The 18,355-nt window shown below is 31.7% G+C and overlaps 2 protein-coding genes across 2 annotated transcripts in view; both read right to left on the bottom strand.

Annotated features, from left to right (window-relative positions):
* The window catches only part of LOC133191255 (protein ILRUN-like), a 119,022-nt gene that overhangs the window by 66,334 nt on the left and 34,333 nt on the right, over nucleotides 1–18,355 (bottom strand). The window lies entirely within an intron of this gene.
* Nucleotides 349–4,962, bottom strand: LOC133191535 (probable peptidyl-tRNA hydrolase 2). The gene is made up of 6 exons (XM_061327281.1): nucleotides 4,866–4,962; nucleotides 3,592–3,814; nucleotides 2,239–2,331; nucleotides 1,814–2,025; nucleotides 1,309–1,423; nucleotides 349–1,132 (listed from the first exon to the last, which is right to left on the bottom strand). Exons 2-6 carry the CDS (start codon nucleotides 3,682–3,684, stop codon nucleotides 1,046–1,048), a joined length of 600 nt encoding a protein of 199 aa, XP_061183265.1. The 5' UTR covers nucleotides 3,685–3,814; nucleotides 4,866–4,962; the 3' UTR covers nucleotides 349–1,045.

Genomic DNA, 18,355 nt, shown 5'->3' with positions numbered 1-18,355 from the left:
TAATTTTCCGAGTGGTTCTTGAGAAGAAGATTTATTAGCAACCAGTACATTTGTTTTTATTTTCCTAATTATCTCCCCCGTTTAAGGGTCACGTCCCTAGTTTTAGTATAAACAAGAGCCCTGTGACAAATTTGACAAAAATTGGCCAAGGGATTCTTGAAATATGGCCTATATTCTAAAAAGTTTACACACACCTAACAAATGGCCATAGCATTAGCTCTTTGAGTCTTTAGCTCAGAAGAGCTAAAAATTCAAAGGTTAGATCACTTTAACTGCATAAATCTACCATGGAATTAGAACTCTTCAGTGTGCAGTGTCAAGAGCTTCCTTAAAGAAAATAAAAGTAAATTCAATCCATAGCTTTTAATCACCATGATTACACAATAAGCAACATTTTAATGCTTTATTGTTGTCAGTAAAACATGTACACATCTGTATGTACAAGAATTTACTAAAAATAAATATCACATATAGCAACAAAAGAGATCAACTGCACTTATACAATGTTCACAAATGTAAAAGCAGAACTGTGCAGGAAAAAATCAGCTATAGTTATAGGGATTCAGAAATAGCTTTCAAAGAGTAATTACTCAACCAAGGAACAAATGGTTCAATGAAATTACTTCAAGTGAGGCCTCTGAAATCTACAATGTACATGTTAAATTTAAGAATTTGAGTCTCTATACTCTAAGAATGTTCAGGTGTTACATAAATGCAGGTATATAAATATCAAACTGAAATGTTCCTAAAGCATTGGTTTTGTAAAGCATTTCACTATATGACATGGTTTAATAAAAAATGTGCTATCTTTTAAAGACAAATTACACTGTAAGGACAAATACATTTTTGAGAATGCCAAATTGTACTGTACATCAATGAATCTTTAATAGGAATGATAATTAAATTAACTGATAGCCTATGGCATAACATGACAAAAAAAATGGCAGCAAATATATAAAAAGTCTGTTCAAGCAGAAATTCCCAGTACTTTCATGCATTGAAGCTTCAATTTAAATTATACATGTATAATATGTCCCTTTCGTCATTAAAGAAGTTTTAGGGAACCTGTAATTGAGTCCACAACTTCAAGGTTACCCATTATTGCTAAAACAGTGGTAGATCCTGAAGGAATCTGTAAATATAAAATTGTATACACTTATTTTAAAAAAGGACAGCTATTCTAAACATTGTCTTTTTGTAACAAATACAGAAACTTTAACAGCTTTAACACTGGTTATTCTGATACATTAATCCCTGTCCTCTGGGTGACACAAATATTTTGATTTTAGACACAGTGATCTTTCCTACCTGTGTTTTACCTGCATCGTGGACAATATAATGTGGCAGATCTAGATTTGAAGCTTTTTCTGCAAGACTCATTAACTGTGCTGTGTTGTCTCCCTTAGTTACAATTTTAGTTTCTCTAAACAGAGGTGAAGAAATGGTTTCAGTTTCTAAATCATATTAACAAAACCTATCTTTATGTAAAAAAATTATCTACTCATTTTTTAAAGATCCTTGTTTCCTTAGAAATCACAACAAAAGACAAAATCAAGAATCTTTCACAAAGGCACAATTATAACAAGTTAAAATTTACACATTTTAACATTACAAATAAATAAATAAAAAAAAGTAGTTGACATTATTATGACAATTTAACTCTAATATTTACTAATTTTAGTTATGACTCATAGACATGCCAAAAAAGAAAAATAAATAAATAAATAAAAATAAGAATACATTGAATGATTTATACAAGTGGATACAGAAATTCAAACTAGCGCATGATGTGATTGGAAATACATTTACTGACCCAAATTGTTCCCAACTCATCAACATCTGCCCATACTTCTGTGGATCATCAAGTAGGGTACGATGTAAACCGAGAGCAGCATGAGCAACCTGAGCAGCTGTTTTACCAACTCCCATGTCCAGTTCTGAGTTGACCACAAAAACCATTTTATAGAAGTCCACTCCTTCTGGTAAATATCCTGCTTCATCTCCATGGTCATCTGATTCATCCTCCTGTTAAAATTTCATTCCTCTATAAAACATCCTCTAATACAGATATATTTTCAAATAACTATTGAATCACATATCTGGTAGGCTGTGAATTTTTTTTTTTGCCAAAATGACAGTACATGCAAACTGGATAATAAAGATCATTAATCTTTGTTGTTTCTATTGTGATGATTGATTAATTAAATTATAATACTTAATTCAATATTAATTTCTTACATTTAGAGGTGAATCAATGTCGCTCCGATGTTGGTTTTCTATGACCCACGCTGCAGCCAAATCCGCATTACTGTTCCCAGTGTAATAAAGGGCCTGTAGTAAAGTGCAAACAAACTCATGTTTATTGTTAAGCTAGACAGCATGAAAACATGATTTTTTTAGTTTATAAGATATCAGTTATTGTAGTACCACATGACATATTGTGGTAGTGTTAGATATATGGCTTCTTACTAGCTTGGGCTAGGGGGTTAACCTTTTAGCTCAATTGGTAGAGCACTAGATTGGCATGCTAGAGGTACCAGGTTCAATCCCAAGCGGAGACATAACATGTCTCTGTTACAATATGACAGGAAAAAAATGCTGTTTAACAAAGAATTCTGCCAGCATAGGACTACAGGATCGGTAATTTTCGCCAAAACATGTAGCTTTACTATTGCATATTTCTGATGAACACTGAGATCAGAGATCACATAAGTATACTTGTCTCTTGATGAAGGAGACCTTCCATGCATCAATTACATTCACATTCTTTGATAATTACCAAACTTTAAATGATAAAGAAAATGCTCTGATGCAAAATACATGTCATGTTTTACACGTTGAAGTAATGTGTCCTGACTCAACACCTAGTGGAAGTCCTAAATATCACTGAAAATGTACTAATTAAGAGGCTGAGTCTCCATTACCCACAAATTTAGTATATGAAGTTCAAATTCTTCATCTTCATCAGCTAAAATAACAACTCTGAGGACTAAACACATGTGAATATATGATTGACCTACTGGAAAGAAGATCAGCACTAGCCTTTTCTGGAATGTTAGAGGTTCATGGCAATATACATTGTACTAATTAAGACTCGGTGCCAAGGTATATACCTTTCTATAAGGAAAATAGTGATGTTAACTGAGGCTCTTACTGCACTAGCCTAATAGCTGTAGTTACTCTAGAAAAAAGTGGTCAGAAATTTACATTTTTAAAAAAATCATTAGACTAGTATGAACTAGTCAAATCTTATTGTGCTTGAACAATTGCCCAGCTTGGCTAGTGCTAAAAAAGTTTTGTGGCACTTGTTGTAAGACACTTCAAAGTTAATAGCCCTGAATTTAAAAAAATAAATGTGATATATTTACAGATATATCTTTAGGTTCAATTACAGTAAGCAACCCTTTCTCCGTACCCATTCCCAATAACAACATACAATAAATGTGTGTAAGCATGCAAACGTGAGTCTTGATAGGTGTGCTATTAGTACTTCCAGTTAAAAATCTGTCTGCATTCCTTTATCTAAAAAAAAAAAAAATGTTGAATTCTTTTTTTTTCAATGTATTAGAGCATGTGCATTTTTTTTTTTACCTTGATAGAAGCATTCCGAGAAAATCCTAGGGAGGTGAGGATATTAAGGATATCCTCTTTTGGCTGAAATGCTCCATCTGAGCCCGTGTCCATGTTTCTTTGAAGTTTATCTTGGTCAGAGGCCTCTTTACAATACAGATTACTGGACAGTAAGTAATGATTTCTATATACAGTTAAGGTGCAACTGCTGGCTCTTCTTGGCTGACAATTTATACTTATCAAGCTACAAAAAGTCCATGTGATCAATGTTTCAAAAGATTTACAAGTACACATGTGAAACAGACAATTGTGTGTTAACTTTATTACACTTTTAAATGTGAACTTTATAACCTGTGTCATGGGTTAGGGTATTTTATAGGTTGACGAATCTGCACAGACTTTGGTTTCTAATTCATTCAGCTTTCCATACAAAGTAAAAGCAATATAAAAGAACTATAGGCTAAAGGCATATTCCTGCCCCCAGTGAACACAGGTTTTTTTTTTTTGCCCACACAGGACATTTGGTTCTATTGTTCAATGGTTTTTATAGGACCAAACCATTTTCTGTCAGACCAAAAATGTTCAACACCTGTGTAGATAAAATAAAACTTTTAACTATCTTTTCTCTGAGTTGCTTTTTTAAAATTCACCAATATTAATATAGGTAGTAACATACTTGTGATTTTTTTGTCTATTTCAAATAAAAAGCAAAATTGTGAAAACTTGCATTGAAATAGCTTCATAGAGCTACTTCAAGTAGCTAAATAAAGCTATGGTAGGTAAATCAACCTATGTAGCTAAATGTACTGATTGTACTGGCCCTGTTTAATGCACATAAAGAAGTTGCAAAGAAAAAAATTGAACATAACATTTAAAACTTTTATAGGATATAAGGTCTAGTTTGCTAGCGAAAGAAATCCGACAGAGTTTAAATATACTGGCCCATTATCAGCTGATTATTTGATTATAGTTCTGAGCAGACCTGTGTGCTCTCTGTTTTCCAATCAAATTCAAAGTATCGAAGTAAAATACACTTTCTTCTTTCACAATTTTTAATTACGTCAATTTCCTTAAGTCATATCTTATTTATGACATTATGATTAATAAGGTTTTGAAGTCTGCTCATTTTTCTCTGTTTTAGAGGTTTTGAACAGCTGTAGAGCATAAAACTGATACAGACTTCTCCATCAAAGTTTGATTTGGTCCTTAAATGTAATGTTTCTTCACCTGTATATCATCCTCATAAAGGTGCATCTACAGTGCATTGTATATGAACATACACGAGAAATACTTACTTTAACTCTGCATCATTTTCTAAGACACAACTTCACTTCACTCTTCAGTCTGAATCAGTCATCACAATTTCCCACCGGAAATCTACCATGTTTTAATGAAGAAAAATATTAAGAATCTTGATCCCGACATATTTTTAAAGGAAAAAAAGAAGAAAAAAAAATTGTTTTTGGCATCTCTCTCGTCCGATTGATAACGGGACATGTAGGCATAAATGACGAATTCTAAGTAACAACTTCAGAAGAGAAAACAGGATGGATTAGATCATAATTCACCCTCCCCCAATTCACTCTACAGATTCGATATCTTGCCACTAGATAGAACCATCGGCCGCTTGGTTTCAGGATGGTGTATTTTGTGTTTTTTATAGGTGTTTATGAATAACTCATTAAAATTAAAATAAAAAATCGCTGAAATTAGCACGTTTAAAAAAATCATATAACTGTATATAAAATCAGAACTCTTTTTATATATAGTTATATGATGTTTTTTAAACGTGTTAATTCAGCTATTTTTAATTTTTATTTTAATGAGTGTATTCAGACACACCTAGAAAAACACACAATACACAAAATACACCATCCTCAAACCAAGTGCCTATGGATATCATAGAACGTTTTATTAAATCTCACTCTTTAGTTAAATATAAGGTGGGATTTTTAAGGGCTTTATTTAATACTTATTAATAAAATTAATACATGTATCAGGTGCCTGTGGGTCGTCCAGAGACATACATTTGTAAATAACAATTATATATCCCTGGGTCAACCCAGGTCTTTTACTTCAATGTTGTCACTTCCGAATGTGAAAAAGGACACATGCGACAAACCTGAGCAAGGTCCTGAGTTCTACACAGGTAATGTATTCTTGACTGAGGTATTTGGCCATCGGCGATGGAAACTAGATCATATAAACATTACCATAAATTTTAGGAATGTAACTTTTTTATTATTATTATTATTATTATTAATTATGTAAAAGTATGATACTTTCAAGTATATGGTTTAGTAATGTATGCATATACATATGATGTACTGTATATATACCTATAAAACAAGTCTTACGTTCATATAAAATATTTTGGGCATTCCCCTACTTGTACAGTATGTCTTTTCTACCAATCAAGCAATTCTTTCCCTCTTATGTATATGTATATTGTATTTCGTGTGTATGATCATAATCATTATATACATTTTAACAATGTACTTTCTTTTTGCCCCATGAGGGCCCTTAATTGGTCAATAAACGAATTGAATTGAATTATAAAGCATTCAGATACAAGATTTATTGGGACAACGTTTCCATTTCGCGCGTTCTCAGTTTAAAAAAAAATATATATTCTGTACATTACGTACAGAGCCGTCACCAGGTGTCTGGAGAGGGTAGTGTGGGGGATGGATGGGGTACTTTGTTTCCTTAGCCCGGATTTTTGTTTACCAAACCAGATACCATTCTGGTGGATCAATTCTGGTATTTGGAAGTCAGTTTTTCCCGACAATTAAGTAAATGAAATCTAGCCAGTATTTTACTTTTAACAGATGAATAATGAATACTAAATCTTTTTTGTTCCAGAAAAAAATTCAAATTTAAAAAAAAAGGGGGGGGGGACCCGATATGCAACCCGATACACCCCTCCTTTTGACGATCTTGACGTAAATGTGAAAATCGAACATAATTAATTTTAACTCGGCATAAAATTTGGTTTTGTTGTATTATCTAAGTTGTTTCTCTTGATAAACACTGTTGAATCGCAGATGAAACTCGAACAATGCTACCAGGTCAAAGGAATTCCTTTCATTTCTTTGTGCACATATAGTTCTACGATACAATTTTTACCTGATATGCCCCCAAGAATATGTACAATAGACAAAAAACAAAAAACAAAAACAAAACAAAACAAAACAAAACAAAACAAAAAAAAAAAAAAAAAAAAAAAAAAAAAAAAAGAAAAAAAAAAGACAAAATTGCTAACGCACAACTCAGTATTTTCATTTGCAAATACACTTGCCTCATCGACACGAGTAATTCTAAATTTTCGTCTTTCCTTCTGCAGTCGAATTTGCCGATGTCTTTATTTCAAGACAACACCCTCTTGCGCGAAAACTAATTGCCCGAAGCCGATTGCACACCTTTTGTGTGTTGATATAAGGTTATCAGAGAGGTTGCAACAGCGATGTTGACCCTGTCTCTGAAACGATATCAAGAAAAAAAAGTCCAACATGTCGCCTAGAAGTCACTTAGTGCCGTTCCCGGGCTATCATACTTTTACTGCAATAGTCGTATGGTGTCTATGGTTTAAATGTCGTGTATACCCATAGAAGACATTTTTACATTCCTAAATCTAGTAAAAGTACTTTTCAAAGTCGCTTGTTTCATAGCATGCTAGTTTACTACTATACAATAATCAGGTCCCCCACTTCTTCTGAGTATGGTATTTTGCTATTGTAAATTATCCTTTAGAAACTACCCCCCCCCCCCCTTTTTGTTGCTGTAAGGTGGGGCATTGGCAAATTCGAGGATTTGGACAGTTTTTTGCTTATCAGATTATTTTGGAAAGTCGCCCCCCCCCCCCAACTTTTTGGTCAGTTTAGTTTTTTTTTTTTTGCTCGTCAGATTTTTTGGGGAAGCCCCCCTACTTTTGAAACCGTGGACTGACAATAGAAATCTAGAGTACTGTATGAAACAAGTGCATGTATTTTTAACCAACAGAAATAATAACTTGCTGACACCATATATACCAACTGCCCTGCCACTGTCTTATGGCCAAACGCTGCATATCCAGTATAGTGTGTTCCAATATGGTGTGTAAATTTTACAGATTAAAATGTAAATTTTACAGAATAAAGTATAAAATTTACAGATTAAAGTGTAAATTTTACAGATTAATGTGTAAAATATACACAATTTAATGTGAAAAATTTACAGATGAAAGTGTAAAATTTACAGAATAATGTGTACATTTTACCCATTACAGTGTAAATTTTGCACATTAAAGAGTAAATTTTATAGATTAAAGTGTAAAATTTACAGATGAAAGTGTAAAATTTACAGATTAATGTTAAATTAAACAGATTAAAGTGTAAATTTTATACACTTAAGTGTAATTTTTACAGATTAATGTGTCAATTTTACACTTTAATCTGTAAAATTTACGGATTTAAGTGTAAATTTTACATATTAAAGTGTAAAATTTACAGATTAAAGAGTAAATTTTACCCATTAAAGTGTAAATTTTACACATTAATGTATAAATTTTACAGATTAAAGTGTAGAAATTAAAAAATAAAAAGAGTCAAAATGGCACTAATACGCTTCCGTACTATTCACACGGAGAGTATAAATCAAATTAAGGAAATTCCACCCTCCTGTGATGTCATAGGTTTTAGCAAAAACTGTTATTAATTTAAAATCATACCCAATAGAAAAATATCTTTCAAAAGAATGTTTTTCAGTGGGTGTAATGAAAAATATTGTAAAGTAAAAGAGTTAAAACATTAAATATTTTCCTTTTTTAATCAATTATTTAATCCTTAAAGAATGTTGCTAAGGGCAGTAACTCCTGCTGATGTATCTTCATTCAGGTATTTTCTATTTAGTAGTAGGGCAATAGGCCCTATACATATTCTTAAAAAAAATGATTTTTAGCCATCAACCTCGAACTTGACCTATATAAATTCATGCATAAATAGGCATACCCGAACCCAAAATTAGCTCATTATCAACAGCACAAAAAAAAGTCCGGAAAACTATGATGGAATGACAGAATGACGGAAGAAAATGAAGAACACTTTATGCCCAGGCCATTTCTTGTCCAGTGCATAATGAATAAAGAAAACCTCAAGGTCTATATGAAAGGAAGAAAAGTAGCACCTAGACTTAAAACACTTTAAGTTTTACATTTACAGAATTATCATTTCCCCCAGAATATGCTTTTCTTTCAGCAGATTGTTCTAATTTCAATAAAACTTGAAACACTTTAAACATCACCCTGGTACACATTAAAATTTTGATGAACAATGTTACAGTGGTAAGCAAAAATATTGATAGAAATATGTGTGATAATTAACTTTTTCAAAATGCTACACGTTTTACAGTAGTAGTCTGATTTCAGTAAAACGTGGTGCATTAGTATACTAAGTCAGGACAAATACAATGTAATTCTAATCATCGGTTATTCGTTCAAAATTTTGATTTTATCACAAAACACTTTGATGCAAGTTTACAGAATATGGCAACAATCTTCATCTAATATGGAAAACGATAGTCAAGGTGTTTGTAAACCAGTCTTCTTTTGTACGAAGTTGATTGAAATTAGATGAAAACTTCAATATGAAAAACAGAATTTTTAGTTACCGTGGCAGCACTATTTGTTAAAACCAAAACCAAAACCTGAAAAATTGAATTATGTATCTTAATAAAGTGAACTTATATACGAAGTTTTATTGTCAAACAAAAACTCTTGGAAGAGCTGCTCTACCTCTATTTGTATTTCAAGGAGCACACGGCGGGTGTGACCGATAGGCAGGGCATGCTCACTCCTCCATGGCACCTGATCCCACCTCTAAATTTTGAGGTCCGTGTTTGCTCTGCTCCAAATTTGTATTGTTTCATTGGACTTTCGAGATTGAATACTGTTCGTTATCTTCATATTTCATTGTAGTAACAGTGGCTGACATTGTTCGTTGAAATAAAAAAAAATAATGTAGAGAATTTGTGTAGACTGCGTAAAAGCTTTACTAAAATCAGACAAAATTATAAGAAGAAAGATTTTGAAAAAGAAATTATCAGCGTCTACAAAGTTTGCTCTCAATCCAATAGTACTGATAAAATTAACATATTTTTTAAAAACGTTTTATACCATGTATAGAGCGAAAAAAGATAATATGACCGACAAAAACTTTTGGGTGGAATTTCATTAAAATGCAAGCAAAAGAGAAAGGAAAAACAGCTAAAGTGCAATTTGTCATTTGATGAACATGGACCCAAGACTAATGAAGAATAGGTAAATCGCACAAAATATATACAGATCATTTAAAGAAATTAATTAAAATAGAGGTGGACATAATCTTTCTATAGCAAGTTTTCCTCCAGTTACTTTTTTGGGGAGATGTTGTTGCCATACCAGTATACCAGAAGAAAATTAATATACCGGTATGTATACGTAGGTAATTTATTTTTATCTTTAAAATAAATTTATTCATGTGAATCATAATTGCCAAGTAATCGGGTTATTTATTTTTTTTTAATGATTTTTAAAATGATGATAATCAAATAATTTGAAAAGATTTTATGTTTGTTTGTGTATTTCCTTTTACATACAAAGTACTTAATCACAGCTAATCATTACATTGTTGAACTGCTTCTAAGGGGAAAGTATTATAACACTCACGAGTATTATATCACTCGACACACAATTGAACTTCCAATTATTTGAACAAAGGAAGGACAAATAGCCTCTTTTTTAAAGCCAATCAGAGATAAACTAAAACTAAAAATCAAAGATGAACTAAAACATTATTGTTAGAATTTTTTGAACCATTTCATATATAACAAAAAGAAGCCATTTTCAATGTCCTTATTCTGTAATATGTACACATTAAAGTGGCTAAATTGACAAGAAAAAATATTGCAATGTCAAAATTGGACTCAATAAAGCACATACGTATTCGCAGTATTTCTATAGATAAATACAGATATTAACATTTATATTATTTAAATGATCAGGCAGCATTAATTGTCTCCAAAACAGGGAAATGAGTGTAATATGTTACAAGAAATAAGCTGTACACATAGAAGTGGCTTAATTGGCAAGAAAAAATACATGTATTGCAAAGTTGGAATTAATAAAAAAAATCAACAACAAAACACAAAGCAGTATTTCCATAGCTAAATGCATATCATTTGAAAGGTACTTTTTGTTAAAACGGGGAAATAAGTGCAAAATGTTACAAGAAATCAGCATTACAGACTTTCCGACATCGCAGAAAAATAAGAGAAACCTCGAAAGGAACAAGATGGCTGAAAATGTTGGGCAGATATAAATTACATTTCAGAGAAAAAGTATGAATCCATTACATTTATATTTATATTTTCTAAAATGTGTCTTTAGATTAATAATATCTACATTATGTTTTCTAATAGATTTTCTAGATGCTTGGAATACTTAACAGATTGTTGAAACGCAATAAAACATCGGAGTCCTAAATAATTATAAAAAGTAAACTTTTTCAGATATTCTTATAATTGTTTTGTTTCAGTGATCACTATTTACTCGATGAATAGCGATTAAACCAGATAATTATGCATCCATAAGAATAGAACTAAGTAAAGCTGGACTACATATCCACACAATAACAACGAATGATGATACCGTTACACTTGCAAAAGTCTGAAGTGAAGTAGATAGCTCCATGAAGAATTAAGGTAACAGAATCATACAGTGAAACATATTGTGTAAGTTCAGATCATGCAGTGTGGCTACAAACAGCCCCCAAAAAGTTACTTTTATTATTATTATTGATTCTCAAGCATCCTCATTTGCTGTTCCTGTTTCTTTTTTCTTTTTTTTTTTAAAATTATTACCCCTGTGTATCAGTTGAACCTCAATAAAAGTTTAAAGAGTTTCATAGGAATATACGTACATATTTCCTTGAAAACATTAGAGCTTTACTTGTGAAATTAAATTAAGTTTAAGCATTTATATGCAGTAGATTTACATGTTATTGGCTGAAACAATAAGTTTTGTTAAAAACCATATTTATTCTTTTAAAGAACAAGGTTCACTTAGGGCCTTTTTTGGCCCTGTGAATTTCTGAAAAAGTGAAACTGCTTAGATTAAGTTGACAATGCATTAATTATCATTTAGACCATTGGTGATTGTGTATCTATCAAAAATGACGTGATATTCTGGCTAGTGGATGCATTATGACGTCATGAATTGCGTCATTTTCATCATATCCTGAAAAAATCTACAAAAATGGCCAATCTTTGAAGCTACTTTTCGATATTTTATATAGAGCACAACCTCTGATCTAAAATATGCAATTATAAAATGATAGAACTGTTTCTGAGGATTATAAAACATGATTTATTTTTTAGATCAATAAGTGCGCTCATATTATTTTTCTTCTCTGAAAGTACTCAAATATAGCTGTTTTCCATAAAATTCACAAACATTGAAATTTTATAAAGCCTGTTTTCCAAAACCTGAACTTTCTGGAGAAAATTTTTAATAGGAATTGAAAGCACTAAGTCTCTTCTTTATCTCGATGTTTGAAATGGAACATAGAATGTTAGTCAATGAATTGGTATAGCTACAGGGCCATTTTAAGCATGAAGTGAACCTAGCTCTTTATAAATCTATTTGCCAAGAGTTATACGAAAGAAATGCTTGTTATGCTAACTGCTTCATAAACCACACTTTAAATGTTTCATATCGTCAACAGTTTACAGTTATTTCTCTAGAGACACGTCAAAATCATACAGAGCAAGTTATTTTGTGTAACAGTTTTTTTTTAAAAATTCAGATAAAGAGAATACTTCCATAAGCGATAAAGCAAGGGAATTATATTCTTTCTCAGCATTTATTTTGTTTATTTGTGATTTTTCGGTTCCTTTTAAATAAATAAATAAGTAAAAAAAAAAAAAAACAATAAGGAAACAAAATAGATGCATAATTTTTACCTGGTGAATATATTATAACTATTTTTTTCACAATAGATCAAGACTTACAAAAAAATTAGTACCTTATATATTGTTCGTACTATGTGGATTTTCATCTTTAAGTTTACAACCAATTTTGTGTTTTTGAATTATGCAATTCAAGTTAATGAGCTATAAAGAAAGGAAATGTTACGGTTTTATTTTAATTATCAAATAATCAGTTTATTCTTTTACATAGCAAAACCAAACCAAACATTGTTTTGAGGACATTTTAATGGTCAACTAAGTGCCACTTGTATACTACTTGTGAAATCTTAATTATTTGATATAATAAGGCAAGTTAATTTGAATAATTTCCGATGAAATACTGTAACGAACAAGATTTTTTTTTTAAATTCAATAAATTAGCATTATGTTAATTTACTTTTGTTTATCAAACGTTTAGTTTAAATAATTTATGACATAAGTAACACAACTTTAAAAAATAGGGCACTTGAAAATATGCCTGTCTGGGCGGAAATAGAAACATTTACTAATCACCCAAACATTAGTATAAATAAAGGGAGTTTTCCGTCATTTTTGTTCATCTGAGCAATTGATTGGTTTGAAAATGGCGTTTGGCTTCAATTGTTCATGTTGGAAATCTACCTCAAATTTCTTTTAATGTGATTTCATTACACTATAACTAGCTAAACCCAATATTCATTTCACATTAAAAAAAATTTACAATTTTTCAAAAGTGAAATCTGCATTTAAGACGTCAAAACGTGAAAATGTTAATTTTTCATATCCTTCATAGATTCTTGTCAGATGAATGATCAAAAATCACAGAAAACATCTTTATTTCATATATGGCTAGAGTTTATCTTGCATTCATGTGTATTTGATCTTTTAAAAAGAGTTCTAAGGATTACTTGGCCGTTGAAAATATCAAAATTTGAAATGAATTCATGTACAGATGTATTTATAATATGACTTACTACAGATTTAAGGTGTTGTACAGTGTAAATTTAGCTCCTACAGCATTATGGGTCATTAATAATTTCATATAGTCAACAGTTCTATGTCTCTACTGACACGTCAAAACTAGATAATCAAAAATACAGTATAAATGTCTTCTTTTTGTGGCTTTATTCCATTTAACACGAGAGAATGCGTTCAAAGGCACTAAATCATGTGAATTATTCTCAGCAGTGGTATAAATAAATGAAAAAAAAAAAGTTTCTTTCTACATGCAAAACAGTTCATTGTATTGTAGGAGATTTTAATAAAATAAATACATTATTTTTTTACTTTGTGAATATGTTAAGATTTTTACACTTATGCATTAAAATAATACAACAGGACTTATGCAGAAAAAACATGGCTTCTAATATAGTGTATAAAGCGGGTACTGCTTGAAATTCCGTATATTAATTTTAGTAAGACCGTTCTCGGTAGCTCAGTCGGTAGAGCGCTCGCTCCCTGATCGGGAGGTCGTGAGTTCGAATCTCGGACGCGACTGACCTAAGTCAATAAAAAAATGGGTAGCAACTGTTCCTTCGCCATGCGTTCGACACTTTGAAGTGAAAGTTGCGGGTCCTTCGGATGAGACCTTAAAAACCGAGGCCCCGTGTCACGACAGGCGTTGGCACGATAAAGATCCCTCACTGCACAATGGCCCTAAGTGCCGAGTAAAGGTCAAAATTTGAAGCCCTTCACCGGTATATGGTGACGTCTCTATATGAGTGAAAAATTCTCGAATAGGACGTAAAACAACATACAATCAATCAATCAATTTTAGTTTATAGCATCCAGTGTTTGAGATCCCTGTCAATTTGTTTTAGATAAAAAAAATAATAAATGTTTTGGTTTTTACTAAGAAATAATTAAACAGATGGTTCGTTTACATAGCAAAAAGTAAATGATTGCCTGCTTGGAAATCATATAAACTGTCACCTAAGCTTCATTTATAGACTCTATACGGAGTTTTTATATATTTGCTATAATAGGGCGAGTTATTTGGAATAAATATTAATTAAAATTCATGATTTATGAAACAGGAAATTTGAAATTCAAACAATAGATTATGTAAATATTGTTTGTTTTTTAAACGATAATTAATGTCATTGAATAATACAACATAAGGAAATAATGACAATTGAAGAAATGCTCGTCTGGAAGAAAATCAAAATTTGCCAAACCGACCAAATAATCATATTTAATTTTTTTTAAAAAGAGTTTTACGTCATTTTTGCTCATTTAAGTGAGTGATTGATTTAAAAAAATGATTTAAAATTGATTTTCGGCTTTAATTTTCAATGTAGGAAATCGATTCTCAAATTTTCTTCATTTTTATTTGCGAACACTGACCAAATAAATCTAATATTAATTCAAAGAAATATAATATACATGTTAGGCGTAAAATTAACTCTTAATTCTTTTACAAATCAGGTTCCTGTCAGATACATGATTACAAAATCATTCACCAAAATCGATTAAAGCTGTGAGGTGTTAAATTTAAAAATAAAGATCAGGTTTTAACGTTTACATTTTATATATGTGCCTCAAGTTTGTAATTTATGACACTTTATATTAATTTATATGCTTTGACGTAAAAGAAGTATTCAAATGAAAATTTAATGAATCCGTGTGTTGTGCAATATGCTTCATCATATCTGTTTTCTCAAGCAGTCTTTGAGTGAATAAACATGACAACGAACCCAAAGTAGAGTACGTATAAACAATCATTAAAGATTAAGTACATTACAAAAAAAAGTGTGAAAATAAAATTCATTTAAAAAAAAAAACCCAGAACAAAATAAAATAAAATAAAACTAACAAAAAACTACGGAATTCCATATACGAGAGCCAACTGCTTACTGACAACTGCTCACTGCTTACTGCCAAACTGCTCACTGCTTACTGACAACTGCCACTGCTCATAGATGATATTGCCTGTTTTGTTATCTTTAATATCTTTAATACGCATGCTTAATTGAATAAACTCTGTGGTAGATTACAATGATATTAATTACAAAAATTGGCGGATTCAGGTATTTTTTAACAGTGAAGGCAAGGAAGGAATAATATAGGAGGAAAGAGTTTTCATCTTAAATACAAAACATTTAATTCCCATATTTCCTTGCAGGCAAATAATTCAATAGATTTTTTTACGGGGGGGGGGGGGGGTGTTGATATTAAAGGCTTATATACGTCAGAAAAAAATGAATGGGGAGGGGGGGGAGGGGCAAACTTTTAGTAGGATCTTGAGTAATATTTGTTGGTATATGCATTTATACCAGAAATACTAATATAAAAATCATAAAGGCGTTTTACTCTATGTAAAAACAGTTGATCTCAGGCAAGGAAAAGCAATTTCAGTGCGGGGGGGGGGGGGGGGCAACCCAACATAATTCCCTTGACAAGGAATAAAATAAGTCACAGGCGTCTTTATTGAGGGAGCACTACTGTATAGTATATGTTGGAAATTTAGTGGGTACGCCTCCTCCTCCCCCCCCCCCCCATCATCACCACCACGAATGTTTTTACAGATCAAACATTAGCAATCAAACCGATTTACATAAGACACATATAAAAATTCCCAAATAGAGGTACTTTTCCTAAGAAACACCGAAAGATATTGCTAGATATTTTACACTAGGCAAAAGTTATGTCATTATAATTTTCAGTAATATTTCTAGTACAAATACATATACCAACAAATGTTACTCAAGTTTGTTCTTTTGTCGTATGTGACCCCCCCCCCCCCCCCTTTCCCCCTTTTCCCGCGTCAAAAAAGCTACCAAAATATTTTTTGTATTATTATTAGTACTAATTTTAAAAACCAGTGACAAAAAGTTAATTACTCTTATTTACAACTCCTTTCATAAGGGGTAGAAAATTTTATCAATTGAAATCAGGCTGAAAACGTAAACATTACCAGATTTTCAAGTACTCATGGAAATGGATAAATGACTCTTAAATCTCACCGTATGTTTAACTTATGTAAAATTCAACATATGAGATTGATAAAGTGATAAAGAACATTTTTTATTTGTTATCTCATTTGAAATTGGTAATTACTATTTTCCTGTTTTTAATCTTTAAACACGTGACCGCCCCCCCTCCCCGAGACAACAAAACCTTTGGAATGAATTTGTTAAATGACGTTTTCAATTCATAAAAACTGAAAAAAAGGATTTGTTGTTTCGCGGGGGAAGATGTTTTGAAAATCAATTTCCATTTATCCGTTAATTTCTATGGTGAAAATTTTTCTGTAATTAAATACTTAATCTCTTTGTTTTTCCAAATAAGTTATGTTTTACATGCGCGGATCTAGAGGGGGAGGGGGGGGGGGCAGTGGGGTCCGGACCCCCCCCCCCTGGAATTTGTAGAGTTATTTAATGTATATACTAAACCAACTAAAAGTGACCTTGGACCCCCTAGAAAACGCGGATCCGTGTTAAATTGGTATGAAAAGTCATAGATGTGAAGATAGGAAGCATAAGAAGTCACCCCCCCCCCCACCACCCATATATTTTTATAAATAGGTTTTTTCACTTTTTGGAAAGGAGCTTACGTGTTTCTTTTTCTTGTAAGGAAATTTCTGGGTTGTATTTTTTTTTTACTGAGCAGGACCCATCCTGGAAAAAATTCCTGGATCCGCGCCTGATTTTATAAAAATTCACATAATATCAATATAAATATGGAAATTTATTCAAATATGTGTGGCAGTTGGCAGTAAGCAGTGAGCAGTTGGCAGTAAGCAGTGAGCAGTTGGCTGTCGTATATGGAATTCCATAAAAACAAACCCTATCAAATAAAAAACAAAACAAAACAAAACAAACAAAAAAAAAAAAAAAAAACAAAACAAAACAAAAAAAAAAAAAAAAACAACAACAAAAAGAAAACCAAAAAAAAAAAAAAACCAAAAAACAAAAAACAGAACAAAACCAAACCAAACCACCAAAACAACAACAAACTACAACAACTTACCAACCAAACAACCCAACAATAATAACACCATTAACATCAACAACAACAATAACCAACCAACGGTGACGACGACGACAAAAACACAACAACAGTCTGTGGATCTACCTCTGGGGCTCGTTTCTCAAAAAGGTCTACGACCAGGCGTAAGCTTAGTCCGGACTAAGTCAGTGACTAAACCCAAAAATCGGACTAAGTAGCGTTTCACAAAAAGGCGCAGACTTAGTCGAGACTAAAGTTAAGCTTAAATCTACTCCTGCTCATGAGTAGGCGTAAGTTCTTAGTCTGTACACAACTTGAAAAAAGTGGCAAGTGTTTTGATAATAAAGAGATAAAAGAATAACTATTTTGTACGTATACGATATAATACATGTACCTATTTATGTACATATATGATATGCGAAAAATCGTGAAATGTACAATTATTATGTAGGTAAAAAGAAAGGTAGTAAAAATCGAGCGAGGATGCAAACTTTTTTTTGCCTATAAAGGTTTGATGAGCTAGAAATTTGTAAGTAAGAATTCTGAATTGTGAAACTGGGTAAGATATTAAGAAGTATCCGCGTTAAAAAAAAAGCAGACATGCGTAGTTGGGGGGGGGGGGGGAGGCTGCAAACCTCCCGCTTTTTCAGTAATGGTGTTGTCTGTTAAAAATTTAGTTGTAATTTAGGCTGACCTACACTTTCAGTATTTGTTATCTTGTACTGTCAAAGTTTGCTGAATATTTTGGTTACTCAATTACCTACCCACTTCCCCATCTGTCCAAACACAGTGGGTTCCTTATAATTTTTAATTTTTGAAATGGATATCGTTTTTGAAAAAAAAACTTCTCAAACAATATATACGGAAGCGTATT

Source organism: Saccostrea echinata, unplaced genomic scaffold (assembly GCF_033153115.1).
Source record: "Saccostrea echinata isolate AGI-Se365-2 ecotype Australia unplaced genomic scaffold, CSIRO_AGI_Sech_v1 ptg000023l, whole genome shotgun sequence".
Lineage (NCBI taxonomy): Eukaryota > Metazoa > Mollusca > Bivalvia > Ostreida > Ostreidae > Saccostrea > Saccostrea echinata.
The sequence above is the reverse complement of the archived record's forward strand: the minus strand, read 5'-3'. Positions and strand labels throughout refer to the sequence as shown.